At 46.4% G+C, this 20,000-nt stretch overlaps 1 protein-coding gene across 1 annotated transcript in view; it reads right to left on the bottom strand.

Annotated features, from left to right (window-relative positions):
• Window positions 1-20,000, bottom strand: part of LOC310796609 (tomoregulin-1-like) — an 84,462-nt gene that overhangs the window by 8,649 nt on the left and 55,813 nt on the right. The window contains exons 3-6 of the mRNA XM_083658824.1: window positions 17,578-17,707; window positions 13,753-13,782; window positions 1,762-1,858; window positions 467-615 (exon numbers count right to left, since the gene is read on the bottom strand). Coding sequence (XP_083514950.1) covers window positions 467-615; window positions 1,762-1,858; window positions 13,753-13,782; window positions 17,578-17,707 — 406 coding nt within the window. The remainder of the gene's footprint in view (window positions 1-466; window positions 616-1,761; window positions 1,859-13,752; window positions 13,783-17,577; window positions 17,708-20,000) is intronic.

Genomic DNA, 20,000 nt, shown 5'->3' on the forward strand with positions numbered 1-20,000 from the left:
GATCCAGACAGGAGGTGCTGATCCAGACAGGAGGTTCTGATCCAGACAGGAGGTGCTGATCCAGACAGGAGGTTCTGATCCAGACAGGAGGTTCTGATCCAGACAGGAGGTGCTGGCCCAGGGCCCGGAGGAGGAGCAGGAGGATGGTGGGCAGGTGCTCATCACCTCAGGGTGCTTCATACCGGAGAGTATGAAGCATGTGCATGACCTTTAACTTTAACTTTAACTGCATTAAGTTAGGAGGCATTTTTACACCCAATCACAGTAATGATGTCACTACAGTTGTGGTCTCGGCCGGTCTTGAAATAAAATCCTGAGTCCGGCTTCCCGGAGACCGACACCGACACCAGACCAAGACCATCAAAATGTGTTCTTGAGACCGGTCTCGAGTACTCCAACACTACTGTGAAGCTCAGGAGGTTTGCCCTGATTGGTTCAGAGCAGTCATGTGACAGCTTGCTCTTACCTGGGCACCTTCCCAGGTGTTTGACGTCTATTTGTTCCTGCTTCATGCAGGACGCCTCTCGGACCAGACAGGGGTTGTTGTACGAGCTCCCGTCAGTGGCACACACCGGGTTTCCATTGTGCCCGCTGCAGTCGATGTTACATATGCACCTGAGGAGACCAGGATCAGTTCTAACGCCATGTTCACACTAGGAGGCCAGATCAGATTTGGGAAACCAATCAAGATAATGATGATTAATGACTTTATCAGCAAATCAGATTTGCCTGTAATGTGAACATGGCCTAAGACTGAATATACTGAGCCTTATCTAGTCTTCATTCATGAGATGAGTTGATTGGTTTATTTAACAGTTGGGCCATGCACAACAACCGTTGGGCAGTACAATTCCCAAGCTTGAAGGAAGGATATTTCTACTATGAGTCCAATTTAAATTTGTAGTGAGAAGTTGTTCTTATTGACTGATGTGGTCAAAGCAAAGTTGTTTTAGTTGCCTAAAGGTGCGTTCACACCGACCTATTAAAGTTTGTCGCTGGCGTCGAGTTTACATACAAAGTCAATGCAAACGAGCGATTGAGCGTATATTCGCCTGGGAGAATAATCGCTGGGCGTCCGAGCGGCAGAGACAGAGCGACAGGGAGAAAATACGCTCGTCGCTCAAGATGAAATATTCCAACTCGAGCGAAAATACGCTGGCATCAGTCGCTCGCTGTTCAATGCTGATTGGCTGCCGTGTGAGAGCGAGTCAAGGATCACTCTGGCTTGGAACAAACCGCTGGTTTATTGTGTGGCAACAAACCGCATTGACAGCCTGACAGCTGACATGAAGTGAAGTCTGTACTACCGGTATGCAGCTCGCATTAGGAGCACGCTGATAGGCTTAGCTTGTAAACAATGACGGTGGCTCGTAGTGGACAAACAGCATGACATTGCGTAACGTTATATCCCCCACATGTCCGTCATTTCGTGTGCCTGTTGATGAGCGATTTAAACAGAGCGACAGAGCGATTCCAAAGGGTTGACTTGAGCGACAGAGCGAAAAATAAATATCTCGGTGTGAACACAGCTTAAATTCAACTAAATGAAAATGTGTCCAATTTGTGTTACTGCTAAATTAGCAGTAACACAAATTGGACACATTTCAACCACAAACCACAAACTGGATTCTGTATCAGTTTGTGGTTGAGGGACATCATTTAGACATAATTCATGTCTTACAGAAAATCTGTCTTTCACAGTTTGGGCAGATTTTCACCACTTTATGATTTCACAACATTATGATGAAGTGAGCAGCTCACCAGACGTCTTCTGAGTCTTCGTCGCACTCCGCCCCGTATTTACACGTTCCACACTTTGTGAACTTCTTCCCAACATCAGAGCCTGAACCCTCGTATTCTGCAACAAAGACAGACAGACAGTGTTAATAAGACTGTAAGACTGTTATTATGGATGTCACACCGGCGTGTTAATAAGACTGTTACATAGATAACTATAACTATACTATACTTTAACTCAGATTTTTGCTTTGAGATGTTTTATTATACAGAAAGTGTATGAAACCCACGAGTAAAATAGTCACACATTGTCATTGTGTTCGTACTTATGATGGAATTATAGTAAAAATAAATCATTCCCTTTTTTGCTGCTCAAGGACCCAACTTTGAGAACCTGTCTGTGTAATGAGTATTAAGTCATGAGTCATATCTTGTGTAACTGTTGGGCGTTTTTCTGTCTGCTTGCACAGATCATTTCACAAAATTCAATTTTTGTACTATCAATACAAAAACTGATGACATCATCCGTCATCTGGCTGTCAGCCAGGTCATTTTGTCCTCAGGGTTGTGAGTGAGTGAGTCAGTCAGACAGACAGAGACAGCTGCCTGGCAAAAAGCTAAGGGAAACCTAGTATATGCTTAGTATATGTTTTGGTCTCTGTCTGTGCTCTGCTTGGACAGCAGTACAGCAGCACTTTATGTTACAATTCTTAGTATTTTTTAAGCACCGGTTCTGCTTCCCTAAGCTGTGGAAGCTTTTCCTCCCACAGTAAAGGGCTCATTATGCTTTCCGCATCAGCGAGGAACGCGAGTGTAAAAAAAGTGACGTCAAATCAGCAGACACGCCCCTCCGCAAGGCTCCGTGCGGACGGTTTTCGCCTTTCCGTGCGCACCCCGAATTTTGTAACTACGTGGACGCGGACGCGGACGCGGACGCGGACGCGGCTGGGCGGACAAAGTGGAGTTTTCAAGATTCGCGCTCAATTCTGCGAGCAGAAACCTGCACAGAGTATAAAAGCTCCACACGTTTCCTCGTCAGGATTCCGTGTCTCTCATTTCCGTACGGCCGGCCAAAGCGTCAAGCATAGTCCAGGCTTAACACTGTCTATTATTCTTTCTTTTTCCCACCTCTTTCCAGAACATTAACTTGGCAGTGAAAAACACATCCAGGCAGCATTCCCTGCTGTGTCGTTTGGCTCCGCCTCTGAACAACATTCCCTGGTGTGTCGTTTGGCTCCGCCTCTGAACAACATTCCCTGGTGTGTCGTTTGGCTCCGCCTCTGAACAACATTCCCTGGTGTGTCGTTTGGCTCCGCCTCTGAACAACGGCATTCCCAAACTGCTCCGCCTCACACTGTGGGCTCTGGCACCAGAGGGATGAACTCTTTTTGTAGGCCAACCCAGAAGCCAGTGCACTTCCTGGTTCCCTCGTGGGGAAATGGATGGGATTTTTGTCTGGGGATTTGGGTTAAATGCCTGAAATAACCTTTGTGGTTATAACAGCTAATGAAACTGTGAACTTTGTGTTCAGCAAGGTCATCTTCAGTGAGGAGCACTCTTATCTTGTTATAGATCTTGTTATAATGTTGTTATAGATCTTGTTATAACAACATACTGAGCGTATATTTTCCTCCCACTGTGACAATCAATATGCTACCGTACAGTGTAAGTTTTCACACTGCCTCCAGGGAACAGTTGCAGGTAGATGGCTTTTCTCCACCATACGTGTTTGTAGAGAGAAAAACCAACAACCGACTAACAAACACACACACACACACACACACACACACACACACACACACACACACACACACACACACACACCACACACACACCCACAACCACACACACACACACACACACACACACCCACACACACACACACACACACACACACACACACACACACACACACACACCCACAACCACACACACACACACACACACCCACACACACACACACACACACACACACACACACACACACACACCCACACACACACACACACACACACACACACACACACACACACACACACACACACACACACACACACACACAGCTCGAACACGTCTGAGCTCAAATCAGCTTTAATAATTCATGGGCGCGTCACGGCCGGTCGCCTGCGGGGGAGCTAGTTTGCCGGATCGGCGACTCAGCCTGGAGCAGATGGCAGAGCCGCCTCCCCCCCGGTAGCCTCGTCCAATTAAAACGCCCCAGCAGCCACATTCCACAACAAACGCCGCGGCCGCCGCACGCAGATGGTCCCGCAAAACGTCTCTGTTGCCAAAATGAGACAGAGACACTTTCAACATCTTCATCATGGGAAGCTAGTGCAGAGACAGAGACACTATCAACATCTTCATCAGGAGAAGCTAGTGCAGAGACAGAGACACTATCAACATCTTCATCAGGAGAAGCTAGTGCAGAGACAGAGACACTATCAACGTCTTCATCAGAGGAAGCTAGTGCAGAGACAGAGACACTATCAACATCTTCATCAGGAGAAGCTAGTGCAGAGACAGAGACACTATCAACATCTTCATCAGGAGAAGCTAGTGCAGAGACAGAGACACTATCAACATCTTCATCAGGAGAAGCTAGTGCAGAGACAGAGACACTATCAACATCTTCATCAGGAGAAGCTAGTGCAGAGACAAAGACACTATCAACATCTTCATCAGGGGAAGCTAGTGCAGAGACAAAGACACTATCAACGTCTTCATCAGAGGAAGCTAGTGCAGAGACAGAGACACTATCAACATCTTCATCAGGAGAAGCTAGTGCAGAGACAGAGACACTATCAACATCTTCATCAGGAGAAGCTAGTGCAGAGACAGAGACACTATCAACATCTTCATCAGGAGAAGCTAGTGCAGAGACAGAGACACTATCAACATCTTCATCAGGAGAAGCTAGTGCAGAGACAGAGACACTATCAACATCTTCATCAGGAGAAGCTAGTGCAGAGACAGAGACACTATCAACATCTTCATCAGGAGAAGCTAGTGCAGAGACAAAGACACTATCAACATCTTCATCAGAGGAAGCTAGTGCAGAGACAGAGACACTATCAACATCTTCATCAGGGGAAGCTAGTGCAGAGACAGAGACACTATCAACATCTTCATCAGAGGAAGCTAGTGCAGAGACAGAGACACTATCAACATCTTCATCAGGAGAAGCTAGTGCAGAGAGACAGAGACACTATCAACATCTTCATCAGGAGAAGCTAGTGCAGAGACAGAGACACTATCAACATCTTCATCAGGGGAAGCTAGTGCAGAGACAGAGACACTATCAACATCTTCATCAGGGGAAGCTAGTGCAGAGACAGAGACACTATCAACATCTTCATCAGAGGAAGCTAGTGCAGAGACAGAGACACTATCAACGTCTTCATCAGAGGAAGCTAGTGCAGAGACAGAGACACTATCAACATCTTCATCAGGGGAAGCTAGTGCAGAGACAGAGACACTATCAACATCTTCATCAGAGGAAGCTAGTGCAGAGACAAAGACACTATCAACATCTTCATCAGAGGAAGCTAGTGCAGAGACAGAGACACTATCAACATCTTCATCAGAGGAAGCTAGTGCAGAGACAAAGACACTATCAACGTCTTCATCAGGAGAAGCTAGTGCAGAGACAGAGACACTATCAACATCTTCATCAGAGGAAGCTAGTGCAGAGACAGAGACACTATCAACATCTTCATCAGAGGAAGCTAGTGCAGAGACAAAGACACTATCAACATCTTCATCAGAGGAAGCTAGTGCAGAGACAAAGACACTATCAACATCTTCATCAGAGGAAGCTAGTGCAGAGACAGAGACACTATCAACATCTTCATCAGGGGAAGCTAGTGCAGAGACAGAGACACTATCAACATCTTCATCAGGGGAAGCTAGTGCAGAGAGACAGAGACACTATCAACATCTTCATCAGAGGAAGCTAGTGCAGAGACAGAGACACTATCAACATCTTCATCAGAGGAAGCTAGTGCAGAGACAGAGACACTATCAACATCTTCATCAGGGGAAGCTAGTGCAGAGACAGAGACACTATCAACATCTTCATCAGAGGAAGCTAGTGCAGAGACAGAGACACTATCAACATCTTCATCAGGAGAAGCTAGTGCAGAGACAGAGACACTATCAACGTCTTCATCAGGAGAAGCTAGTGCAGAGACAAAGACACTATCAACATCTTCATCAGGGGAAGCTAGTGCAGAGACAGAGACACTATCAACGTCTTCATCAGGAGAAGCTAGTGCAGAGACAGAGACACTATCAACATCTTCATCAGAGGAAGCTAGTGCAGAGACAGAGACACTATCAACATCTTCATCAGGGGAAGCTAGTGCAGAGACAGAGACACTATCAACATCTTCATCAGGGGAAGCTAGTGCAGAGACAAAGACACTATCAACATCTTCATCAGGGGAAGCTAGTGCAGAGACAGAGACACTATCAACATCTTCATCAGAGGAAGCTAGTGCAGAGACAGAGACACTATCAACATCTTCATCAGAGGAAGCTAGTGCAGAGACAGAGACACTATCAACATCTTCATCAGGGGAAGCTAGTGCAGAGACAGAGACACTATCAACATCTTCATCAGGGGAAGCTAGTGCAGAGACAAAGACACTATCAACATCTTCATCAGGAGAAGCTAGTGCAGAGACAAAGACACTATCAACATCTTCATCAGGGGAAGCTAGTGCAGAGACAGAGACACTATCAACATCTTCATCAGGAGAAGCTAGTGCAGAGACAGAGACACTATCAACATCTTCATCAGGAGAAGCTAGTGCAGAGACAAAGACACTATCAACATCTTCATCAGGAGAAGCTAGTGCAGAGACAGAGACACTATCAACATCTTCATCAGAGGAAGCTAGTGCAGAGACAGAGACACTATCAACATCTTCATCAGAGGAAGCTAGTGCAGAGACAAAGACACTATCAACATCTTCATCAGAGGAAGCTAGTGCAGAGACAGAGACACTATCAACATCTTCATCAGAGGAAGCTAGTGCAGAGACAAAGACACTATCAACATCTTCATCAGAGGAAGCTAGTGCAGAGACAGAGACACTATCAACATCTTCATCAGAGGAAGCTAGTGCAGAGACAAAGACACTATCAACATCTTCATCAGAGGAAGCTAGTGCAGAGACAAAGACACTATCAACATCTTCATCAGAGGAAGCTAGTGCAGAGACAGAGACACTATCAACATCTTCATCAGGGGAAGCTAGTGCAGAGACAGAGACACTATCAACATCTTCATCAGGGGAAGCTAGTGCAGAGAGACAGAGACACTATCAACATCTTCATCAGAGGAAGCTAGTGCAGAGACAGAGACACTATCAACATCTTCATCAGAGGAAGCTAGTGCAGTAGTGGGGCTCAAAACAGCACCTATAGGTCGCTTCTGGAAAGAAGCGCCAAAATTGGCACAAATACTCCTTGTGGACTGTTATTTTGATAAAAGTAACTGGCCACGCAGAAATTTTATTTTTTTCCAAGATGGCCGCCATTTCCAGCCTGAAAACACTATTTTGGGGGCAACTTTGGGTAGAATTGTCCAATATGAATGATCTTGTTATCAAACCATACATTTATGACCACAGAGAAGCCAGATTTATTCCATGAAAATTTCAAAATGGCTGCCATTTTAAAGATGGCTGCCATTTCTGCTATTTTTACCATAGGATTTCACTGTCCAGGGCGATTTTGATGATTCTGGTGTCAAATGACAGGTTTTTAACTATGGAAATTTCAAAATTATACATCAGAAATGATTTGTATATCTCCTTTTGCCATTTACTCTGCATATATTTTCAAAGTAATGTGAAAATATGCATAAACAACAGTATTTTAGAGATTTAGGGCCCTATTCTCCCACAAGCCTTCGGCGCTAAAACGGGCCTTAAACGCAAAAAAACGTGCCTTGCGCCTGTTTTGGGACGATATCAATATGGCTTTAGGCTGCCAAATGCGCTTTAGGCCGAATGGGCGTGGCGCAGTCCCAGAATGGACCAAAGTGGGCGTGTCGGCGCTAACTACCGGCGTACTGCTATCTTCGCACCTGGCCTACATTTAGCGCTTTGCGCCTTTGAAAAGCAGGCCTATTCAGTGGGCCAGTCCCTCCCCTCTCTCCTCTGTCACCCTTCTCTGTGTCACTCTCTCCCTATCTCCTACTGACAGGAGCAGGCATTGGTGTGCGTTTACCAGTTTATTGTGAAATAAATCCTTCCGCGTTGAGTTACTGTCACAAGCCTGTGTGACAATGCGTCCAGCCTGGGTAAAACAACTCCGTCCGTACCGCTTTGAGGCTGCAGGCAGTCTGACAGGCACAATACAACTGTCTCTCTCTGACTGCCTGTGAATGCCCCAGCATGCAATTGGGTACTCAATTTCGCTACTAAATAGCAACCAAATGAGGCGAAATAGATATAAAAGGTCGATCTAAAATAATGTGTAATGGTAACACAGCCTGCAATTGTAGAACATTTCAATATTGGACCAAATAAATCATCGAAATTAAAACACCACCCTAAGTGAAACATATATGTCCTCCTGGGCCTATATATATCCTTTGTCGATTTAACGTCATTTAGATAAGTGTCAGCGGAACGCGCTTCTACTGTCATGTGCTATACTGTGATGTCCGCTCCAATAACTTGGCCCAACTTCACATTTAGTTTTACAATAAAAACACATTTATGCAATGACTTTACATAATGTAGGGTATATTTATATGCATCATTCTACCTGCAGCAGGGGAGAGAAAACGATATCGTTCTGAACAAACTTTCACCAATATAAAATTAATCTCATCATATAGGGATAGGCTATATTTTTGTAGCTGATGCCTTTAGAACATTATTTTCACTTTGATCTTGCTATAGTGTAGCGTATTTACATGCTTGCAGTATTGAAACTGCAGTTAGATTGGTTTGAGAAGCATAATAATATGGAATAATAGCCTATAATGCAGACAGACAGACTGGATGAAGGGAGGGGAGGGGGGGGGGGGGGCAGAGCGTTTGGCTTTCGTCTGGTTTTGCGGGATCACTGGAATTGGAGCTAAAAAGGCAAGCGTGCAATTCGTTTATTGCAGTTATCCAATGAGCATGACGGTGCATAATTTTACGCTTAAAAGGCGTGGTTGTAATGGTTGAGGCTGCGTCTAGCGCCAGCACGACGATATCAAGTGCGCTTGTCCACGCCCACTGATTTGAGCTGCGCCAGGCGTTCGGCCTAGAAACAGCGCCGATGCAACAATAGGGACCTTAGTGTTTTAGAGTAAATGGTAAAAGGAGATATACAAATGATTTCTGATGTATAATTTTGAAATTTCCATAGTTAAAAACCTGTCATTTGACACCAGAATCATCAAAATCGCCCTGGACAGTGAAATCCTATGGTAAAAATAGCAGAAATGGCAGCCATCTTTAAAATGGCAGCCATTTTGAAATTTTCATGGAATAAATCTGGCTTCTCTGTGGTCATAAATGTATGGTTTGATAACAAGATCATTCATATTGGACAATTCTACCCAAAGTTGCCCCCAAAATAGTGTTTTCAGGCTGGAAATGGCGGCCATCTTGGAAAAAAAAAATCTGCATGGCCAATTACTTTTATCAAAATAACAGTCCACAAGGAGTATTTGTGCCAATTTTGTCGCTTCTTTCCGGAAGCGACCTAAAGGTGCTGTTTTGAGTCCCACTAATGGTAAAAATAGCTGAAATGGCAGCCATCTTTGAAATGGCAGCCATTTAGAAATTTACATGGAACAAATCTGGCTTCTCTGTGGTCATAAATGTATGGTTTGATAACAAGATCATTCGTATTGGACAATTCTACCCAAAGTTGCCCCCAAAATAGTGTTTTTGGGCCGGGAAATGGCGGCCATCTTGGAAAGATCAAGATTTCTGCGTGGCCAGTTACTTTTATCAAAATAACAATCCACAAGGAGTATTTGTGCAAATTTTGGCGCTTCTTTCCGGAAGCGACCTATTTTACATTGAAAGTGCATTTTTTGAGCCCCACTACAGAGACAGAGACACTATCAACATCTTCATCAGGGGAAGCTAGTGCAGAGACAGAGACACTATCAACATCTTCATCAGAGGAAGCTAGTGCAGAGACAGAGACACTATCAACATCTTCATCAGGAGAAGCTAGTGCAGAGACAGAGACACTATCAACGTCTTCATCAGGAGAAGCTAGTGCAGAGACAAAGACACTATCAACATCTTCATCAGGGGAAGCTAGTGCAGAGACAGAGACACTATCAACGTCTTCATCAGGAGAAGCTAGTGCAGAGACAGAGACACTATCAACATCTTCATCAGAGGAAGCTAGTGCAGAGACAGAGACACTATCAACATCTTCATCAGGGGAAGCTAGTGCAGAGACAGAGACACTATCAACATCTTCATCAGGGGAAGCTAGTGCAGAGACAAAGACACTATCAACATCTTCATCAGGGGAAGCTAGTGCAGAGACAGAGACACTATCAACATCTTCATCAGAGGAAGCTAGTGCAGAGACAGAGACACTATCAACATCTTCATCAGAGGAAGCTAGTGCAGAGACAGAGACACTATCAACATCTTCATCAGGGGAAGCTAGTGCAGAGACAGAGACACTATCAACATCTTCATCAGGGGAAGCTAGTGCAGAGACAAAGACACTATCAACATCTTCATCAGGAGAAGCTAGTGCAGAGACAAAGACACTATCAACATCTTCATCAGGGGAAGCTAGTGCAGAGACAGAGACACTATCAACATCTTCATCAGGAGAAGCTAGTGCAGAGACAGAGACACTATCAACATCTTCATCAGGAGAAGCTAGTGCAGAGACAAAGACACTATCAACATCTTCATCAGGAGAAGCTAGTGCAGAGACAGAGACACTATCAACATCTTCATCAGAGGAAGCTAGTGCAGAGACAGAGACACTATCAACATCTTCATCAGAGGAAGCTAGTGCAGAGACAAAGACACTATCAACATCTTCATCAGAGGAAGCTAGTGCAGAGACAGAGACACTATCAACATCTTCATCAGAGGAAGCTAGTGCAGAGACAAAGACACTATCAACATCTTCATCAGAGGAAGCTAGTGCAGAGACAGAGACACTATCAACATCTTCATCAGAGGAAGCTAGTGCAGAGACAAAGACACTATCAACATCTTCATCAGAGGAAGCTAGTGCAGAGACGGAGACACTATCAACATCTTCATCAGGAGAAGCTAGTGCAGAGACAAAGACACTATCAACATCTTCATCAGAGGAAGCTAGTGCAGAGACAGAGACACTATCAACATCTTCATCAGAGGAAGCTAGTGCAGAGACAAAGACACTATCAACATCTTCATCAGAGGAAGCTAGTGCAGAGACAAAGACACTATCAACATCTTCATCAGAGGAAGCTAGTGCAGAGACAAAGACACTATCAACATCTTCATCAGAGGAAGCTAGTGCAGAGACAGAGACACTATCAACATCTTCATCAGAGGAAGCTAGTGCAGAGACAGAGACACTATCAACATCTTCATCAGAGGAAGCTAGTGCAGATACAGAGACACTATCAACATCTTCATCAGAGGAAGCTAGTGCAGAGACAGAGACACTATCAACATCTTCATCAGAGGAAGCTAGTGCAGAGACAAAGACACTATCAACATCTTCATCAGAGGAAGCTAGTGCAGAGACAGAGACACTATCAACATCTTCATCAGAGGAAGCTAGTGCAGAGACAAAGACACTATCAACATCTTCATCAGAGGAAGCTAGTGCAGAGACAGAGACACTATCAACATCTTCATCAGAGGAAGCTAGTGCAGAGACAAAGACACTATCAACATCTTCATCAGAGGAAGCTAGTGCAGAGACAGAGACACTATCAACATCTTCATCAGGAGAAGCTAGTGCAGAGACAAAGACACTATCAACATCTTCATCAGAGGAAGCTAGTGCAGAGACAGAGACACTATCAACATCTTCATCAGAGGAAGCTAGTGCAGAGACAAAGACACTATCAACATCTTCATCAGAGGAAGCTAGTGCAGAGACAAAGACACTATCAACATCTTCATCAGAGGAAGCTAGTGCAGAGACAAAGACACTATCAACATCTTCATCAGAGGAAGCTAGTGCAGAGACAGAGACACTATCAACATCTTCATCAGAGGAAGCTAGTGCAGAGACAGAGACACTATCAACATCTTCATCAGAGGAAGCTAGTGCAGATACAGAGACACTATCAACATCTTCATCAGAGGAAGCTAGTGCAGAGACAGAGACACTATCAACATCTTCATCAGAGGAAGCTAGTGCAGAGACAGAGACACTATCAACATCTTCATCAGAGGAAGCTAGTGCAGAGACAGAGACACTATCAACATCTTCATCAGAGGAAGCTAGTGCAGAGACAGAGACACTATCAACATCTTCATCAGGAGAAGCTAGTGCAGAGACAGAGACACTATCAACATCTTCATCAGGGGAAGCTAGTGCAGAGACAGAGACACTATCAACATCTTCATCAGAGGAAGCTAGTGCAGAGACAGAGACACTATCAACATCTTCATCAGAGGAAGCTAGTGCAGAGACAAAGACACTATCAACATCTTCATCAGGGGAAGCTAGTGCAGAGACAGAGACACTATCAACATCTTCATCAGAGGAAGCTAGTGCAGAGACAGAGACACTATCAACATCTTCATCAGAGGAAGCTAGTGCAGAGACAGAGACACTATCAACATCTTCATCAGGAGAAGCTAGTGCAGAGACAAAGACACTATCAACATCTTCATCAGGGGAAGCTAGTGCAGAGACAAAGACACTATCAACATCTTCATCAGGAGAAGCTAGTGCAGAGACAGAGACACTATCAACATCAAATGAACGGTGTTACCGGTGGACATGTTATGTAATCGGTGTACGCCCCACCACCGTGTAACACCGACTACCATGGCAAGCCTAGTCTCCAGCCTCAGCCCATCTCTCCACCCCATCCCCCCATGCTTACCACCCCATGCTTACCACCCCATGCTTACCACCCCATGCTTACCACCCGCTGTCCAATACACCTCTTTCCTTTACCAGCCACCTCTTGTCTGGAGGCAGAAAACAAACTAACACTAAACACTTACGCCTTCGCTTCATCGATTCACCGTTACTCTATTATTACTGTGACCGCTTTGACAGCAAGAGGAGAAAACAACAATACACTTACTGCTGTGTGGCTGATGACATCTCAGTGAAACACAAGGCAAAGAGCGGCTGTTTTAACAATGTATCATTTCAGATACTATACTTTTCACTATTTTCTTTTTTTTTTTACTAGTTTTTACACTTTTCACTGATCCGACTCGTTGTGTCCGTCCAACGTCTCCGTTCACCTCAACTGATTTCCAATGAGAGCTGCCCGTTGTCTCGGCTGATGGTTCTGATGGTTCTGATGGTTCAACCCAGGTGAACTTTTTCTGTAAGGACGGATTCGTCACGATCTGATTAGCAAATCAGAGAAGTTCCTACTGTCTTTTTTTCAGCGGACACATTGATGTTCAGCCCAACGGACAGAAATCGATCTAGATTTCAGTTCTGTTCTCTTGGGTGACACCTGTGGCAATGAGAGGTAATTGTAGGTGAGATCCAAACTGTTGCATGACAGTATGTGATATTAGTCACTCGTGCGTCTGTCCTGTGTCGGAATATACTTCTGCTGTTTTGGGTTTCCATGAACACGTTTTAACACATCAAACTTGCATTTTTTTTTTTTTTTTTTGAGAAAAGTTGCATCTTTTTTTCCCTCAATTTTTGCCAGTTCCCATAATTTTAAAGCAGGGAAAACAAAAACACATAGATAAAGAAATAAAACATCGCAAATTGCATTTTTTTTTTTTTTTTTTTTTAGAAAAGCCACTGCAAAAATGACCACAGCTACACAGAGATTTAAAAAAGCCACTGGTGGAAAATCAGACTTACCGTCTCCATCTCCAGAACCAGAACCAGGATCTGTGGAGAAATAAGAGACACGAGAACACCCTATTAGCCATTTCTGAACACTTAACAAGAACTTATCAAGGTCTTGTGTCATTTTTGTTTTTTTTAAGCGAATGCTGACAGCAGTATTTTTGGACTGATATTTTGTACTCGTATTAGTGTCTTTAAATGTGATCATGTGCAAGAAAAAGAGAAGGTGTCCCATGATCCTTTGTAAGAGCAGAGCTGTTGATAAAGAGGGTGAAGCTGGTGCCATGCAGCTGCTGCTGCTGCAGGAAGTGGACCTTAAAGGGATAAATGGCGTCCTCGAATGAAGAAATGGACGCTTGCTTGGAGGATCTTGGCACACGGTGTGGTTGCTTGGAGGATCTTGGCACGTGGTGTGGTTGCTTGCAGGATCCTGGCACACGGTGTGGTTGCATTAACAAATGGATCCTGGTCTGGCTGCGTTGTTCAATTACATTTCACCTTTCGCTGCGGCACGTCGTACAATGTGGTGATTGGAGTGTTTTTGATGGGAGGGGCCAGCGGTCAGCTTCATATTAACACGGCCGTCAAGATAGGATTGCTTCAATGTAAAGAGTGTTGTTTTAAACTGCAGGTGGAGTCCAGCCTTCAGTTAGTGAGTTGTTAGCTGTTGTTAGCGTGTTAGCTGTTGTTAGCGCGCGTGTGCGTGTGTGTGTGTGTGTGTGTGTGTGTGTGTGTGTGTTGGGGGATACATTGGGTTTCAAGGTGAAAGTTTAGTAAATGTATACGTGTTACTTAGACTATGTCCACTGAGCTACCTGACAAAAATGAGTGCTACCTGCTCTCTTTCTCTCTACTCTCTCTCTCTCTCCTCTCCCTCTCTCTCTACTCTCTCTGTCTTTCTCTCCCTCTCTCTCTCTCCCTCTCTCTCTCTCTACTCTCCCTGTTTTTCTCTCCCTCTCTCTCTCTATTATCTCTCTCTCTCTACTCTCCCTGTTTTTCTCTCCCTCTCTCTCTCTATTATCTCTCTCTCTCTACTCTCTCTCTCTCTCTCTCTCTCTCTCTCTCTCTCTCTCTCTCTCTCTCTCTCTATCTCTCTCTCTCCTGAGTGTTAGAGGTGCTGCCCGGGCCTGAGTGTTAGAGGTGCTGCCCGGGCCTGAGTGTTAGAGGTGCTGCCCGGGCCTGAGTGTTAGAGGTGCTGCCCGGGCCTGAGTGTTAGTGGTGCTGCCCAGGCCTGAGTGTTAGAGGTGCTGCCCGGGCCTGTGTGTTAGTGGTGCTGCCCGGGCCTGTGTGTTAGTGGTGCTGCCCGGGCCTGAGTGTTAGTGGTGCTGCCCGGGCCTGAGTGTTAGTGGTGCTGCCCGGGCCTGAGTGTTAGAGGTGCTGCCCGGGCCTGAGTGTTAGTGGTGCTGCCCGGGCCTGAGTGTTAGTGGTGCTGCCCGGGCCTGAGTGTTAGAGGTGCTGCCCGGGCCTGAGTGTTAGTGGTGCTGCCCGGGCCTGAGTGTTAGTGGTGCTGCCCGGGCCTGAGTGTTAGAGGTGCTGCCCGGGCCTGAGTGTTAGAGGTGCTGCCCGGGCCTGAGTGTTAGAGGTGCTGCCCGGGCCTGAGTGTTAGAGGTGCTGCCCGGGCCTGAGTGTTAGTGGTGCTGCCCGGGCCTGAGTGTTAGAGGTGCTGCCCGGGCCTGAGTGTTAGAGGTGCTGCCCGGGCCTGAGTGTTAGTGGTGCTGCCCGGGCCTGAGTGTTAGAGGTGCTGCCCGGGCCTGAGTGTTAGAGGTGCTGCCCGGGCCTGAGTGTTAGTGGTGCTGCCCGGGCCTGAGTGTTAGAGGTGCTGCCCGGGCCTGTGTGTTAGTGGTGCTGCCCGGGCCTGAGTGTTAGCGGTGCTGCCCGGGCCTGTGTGTTAGTGGTGCTGCCCGGGCCTGAGTGTTAGCGGTGCTGCCCGGGCCTGAGTGTTAGTGGTGCTGCCCGGGCCTGAGTGTTAGCGGTGCTGCCCGGGCCTGAGTGTTAGAGGTGCTGCCCGGGCCTGTGTGTTAGTGGTGCTGCCCGGGCCTGAGTGTTAGCGGTGCTGCCCGGGCCTGAGTGTTAGTGGTGCTGCCCGGGCCTGAGTGTTAGCGGTGCTGCCCGGGCCTGAGTGTTAGTGGTGCTGCCCGGGCCTGAGTGTTAGAGGTGCTGCCCGGGCCTGAGTGTTAGCGGTGCTGCCCGGGCCTGAGTGTTAGCGGTGCTGCCCGGGCCTGAGTGTTAGCGGTGCTGCCCGGGCCTGAGTGTTAGCGGTGCTGCCCGGGCCTGAGTGTTAGCGGTGCTGCCCGGGCCTGAGTGTTAGCGGTGCTGCCCGGGCCTGAGTGTTAGCGGTGCTGCCCGGGCCTGAGTGTTAGCGGTGCTGCCCGGGCCTGAGTGTTAGCGGTGCTGCCCGGGCCTGAGTGTTAGCGGTGCTGCCCGGGCCTGAGTGTTAGCGGTGCTGCCCGGGCCTGAGTGTTAGCGGTGCTGCCCGGGCCTGAGTGTTAGTGGTGCTGCCCGGCCTGAGTGTTAGCGGTGCTGCCCGGGCCTGAGTGTTAGCGGTGCTGCCCGGGCCTGTGTGTTAGTGGTGCTGCCCGGGCCTGGCCTGAGTGTTAGTGGTGCTGCCCGGGCCTGAGTGTTAGTGGTGCTGCCCGGGCCTGAGTGTTAGAGGTGCTGCCCGGGCCTGAGTGTTAGCGGTGCTGCCCGGGCCTGAGTGTTAGCGGTGCTGCCCGGGCCCGCGAGCCGCCAAACGCTCCGATTACAGGAAGCATAAATCTGCAGGAGGGGAAATTGGCGAGCGGATCCCCAGTGAGCTAACGGCCAATCAGAGCGAGGCGGCGAGCCTGTAGCCACCTGGGAAATCACACCGCTGCCCGATTGAATTGGAGCGCGCCACCGCTGTAAGTTCTCCAGACAACATGCACTCCAGCCGGGGAGAAGCAGAGCCCGGGGGCGCTTGATGAGAAAATCACCTCAGCCGGGTGGGCGGGGCTGGGCTGGGGGTGTTGGAGGAGCTGAGAGTGTAGTGCAGGGTATATACGCAGGTATACGCGGGTAGACCCACTTATCTTTGAGTCTGCATTGAGTATACCCACTTCTAAATCCCCTCTATAGTCTATAGTGTGACTACTGTACCTAGCAGGGCGAGGAGAGTGAAGGAATATGTAGCTATCTATTGTTAAAATGTCTAAACTAAATATCAGCTTTAGCTCAATAATAATCATTGTGCCTGATACAAGTGCCTGATTTAAAAGAGACTCTGTATTTAACCGTTTCATTCCATAATTACAACTCCATCATTTGAAAGAAGGGACACCTAACCAGACCAAATGATTCATAGCACAACATTAAAACAAAGTTTTACAACACTTTTACTGATCATTTAACCTTGAGTACTCTGACACAGTGTCCCGTCGGCCTGTGCTGTTCAATGCAGCTGGGAATGATCGATGTAACGATGCGGTCAACTAGCACGCACGTTCTACGCCTGCGTGAGATCGAGGATTGCGAATATACAAACCAGAGACATTTTTCACATCACTCTTGCTCACCACTTAGACGGTGTCGTAACATAGCTACTTTTAATCACGCAAATAAAAACGTATAGCTTCCTATCAGTGCAGTCACCATGCACATATTATTATTATATACTACCATTCTTAGTCATGTTTATATCCACCAAGAAGAAAAATACAACTCATTATTGGATAGAGCCAGAAATACACAGGACATTGAAAATAGCTGCTTGCGTGTTCAAGTGTTTAGGGGACATTTGACCTGAAGGAAATCACTTTTTGAAACCCAAACTGGACATAATGAGATGAAATGAGTGGTGTATTTAGTGGCAGAACTCACCAGCAGAACACGGCCCGTCTGACAGGCGGGAGATGAGTCTCTGCTGCTTGCAGGATGCCTGTCGCCTGTAGCACTCGTTCTGGTAGGTGTCTCCATTAGAGCCGCACACAGGGATGTAGTTTTTGTGGCACTGGAAATCAAACACAGTCACAACATAATCAGCCACACAGTGAGACAGGTCAGCCACACAGTGAGACAGGTCACAGTGAGACAGGTCACAGTGAGACAGGTCAGCCACACAGTGAGACAGGTCACAGTGAGACAGGTCACAGTGAGACAGGTCACAGTGAGACAGGTCACAGTGAGACAGGTCAGCCACACATGAGACAGGTCACAGTGAGACAGGTCACAGTGAGACAGCAGGTCACAGTGAGACAGCAGGTCACAGTGAGACAGCAGGTCACAGTGAGACAGCAGGTCACAGTGAGACAGGTCACAGGTCACAGTGAGACAGGTCAATGACACAGAAGCACACAGACAGGTGCCAAGCCAAGTCTAGCGTATAGACCAGGGGTGGGCAACATTTTCTTCCAGAGGGCCATACTGACTTACATCAAGCAAGTGAAGGGCCACATATTGGACATCATATGTGCCAACACTCCTGATCTTCACGAGAGTCTCCCTATTTTTAACCCTCTCTCCCGCTGTGATTGGTCATTTCTTGTTAATCTCCTGATATAATAGTGATACAAATCCAACGGCTGTAGTAGTTCCTTCTTTGCCTCTGAGAAATGTTTCACCTCAAACTCTGATGTGCCAAACAAACATCTGGGATGTTTTTAAAGAGATTTTAAGGCACCAAGATCATCTGAATTATTTACGATGTGTGTTTCTGTTGTCCTTCAATCTGTATAAAGGTTAGCACAAAATGACCTGACTTTGCATCAGATACGTAACCCTCCAGCGCAGCTGTCAAGGCCACATATCAATGTTAAACAATCCATATTCCATGAATGTCCACTCATCAATCATTCAGCCAGAGGATCTGTCACAAAGACAACCTCGAAGTGACCTGGGTGTCAAGTCAGGCTCAAACCTGCCCTCCACAGCAGACACAGAGAACGGGCCTATACATGCAGCTAGATCTGATCAATGTTCATTTCGTCGACGAAAACTATGACGAAAAATGTTAGTCGACTACCTTCTCCCCCAAGACTAAGACGAGACTAAAATGTTCAGACTTTTAGTCGACTGAAGCTTGACCAAACAAAAAGAGGATGAGGTTGACTAAATATGATAAAAACTAACAAGGACATTTGACACGGGACTAAGACTAAGACTAAATAAAAAAAATTGCGGACAAAATTAACACTAACCAACAGCATGTCGGAAACAGGCTATAAACAAATTATTAAACAAATGATTATTAAACAAATGATTGCCTGCAGTATCTATTATTGCAAGGATTATAACATTTCACTTAGACCAAAACAACAACAACCATTTTTGTTGTTGCTGATTTTAGTTTTTGTCTGAGTGAAATGTTCTATGGTCTCTCCTGATTCTAAATATCGCTGAATCGCTTGGTTTGACCAAGTGCAAATATTTTTATAAGCATTTTACGAAATGTGAATGGAAAAATGAATGGCGATCCCTTGGTGGGGATGCCGAACCCGGGAAGAGGGTGTGACTTTGGCTCTCTAATTGTCCAATGATGGTGAAATATGGAAACAATGATACTATCGCGACACCTGTCACCAATGCTGCATTCCAGTGCACCTCGCAAATATAGTTTAAGAGTTAAAAATGGATGCTGTGCATGAATAAGGTAAAAAATGCCAATCTGGAAAATGTGACTAATGTTCCATTCCCTTTGCATTGGGAAGTAGGAAAATCGCAGTTGAGTGACGTCACACCCAAGTTGTCGACGTTCCATCCATGTAAGCAGTTGGGAAAGCAGCCAGGGTGAGCTCTAGCTAGCCAAGCTAGCCATTGTTAGCAATAATAGTTGATAACAACGCATTGTGTGGTTTTTTGCACATACAAACATTGTAGCAACATGTCCACACAGATAGAAGTTAGACAGTGCTGTGTGCATGAGTGTTCTCATCAGACGCTCTCTCTGTGGGATCCTGCCATCATCACACACACACACACACACACACACACACACACACACACACACACACACACACACACACACACACACACACACAAACACACACCTGCACACACACACACACACCTGCCTCACACACACACCTGCCTCTCTCTGTGGGATCCTGCCATCATCACAGACACACACACACACACACACACACACACACACACCTGCCTCACACACACACCTGCCTCTCTCTGTGGGATTCTGCCATCATCACACACACACCTGCCGCCCTTCTGTTGCAATTATACCCACATTAGAGAGAAATATGGCAGCCTTCTAAACTCAGCAGCACACGAGGAAAAGAACAAACGTGCTC

This window comes from Poromitra crassiceps, assembly GCF_964638095.1.
Source record: "Poromitra crassiceps genome assembly, chromosome: 23".
In the NCBI taxonomy this organism is placed as follows: Eukaryota; Metazoa; Chordata; class Actinopteri; order Beryciformes; family Melamphaidae; genus Poromitra; species Poromitra crassiceps.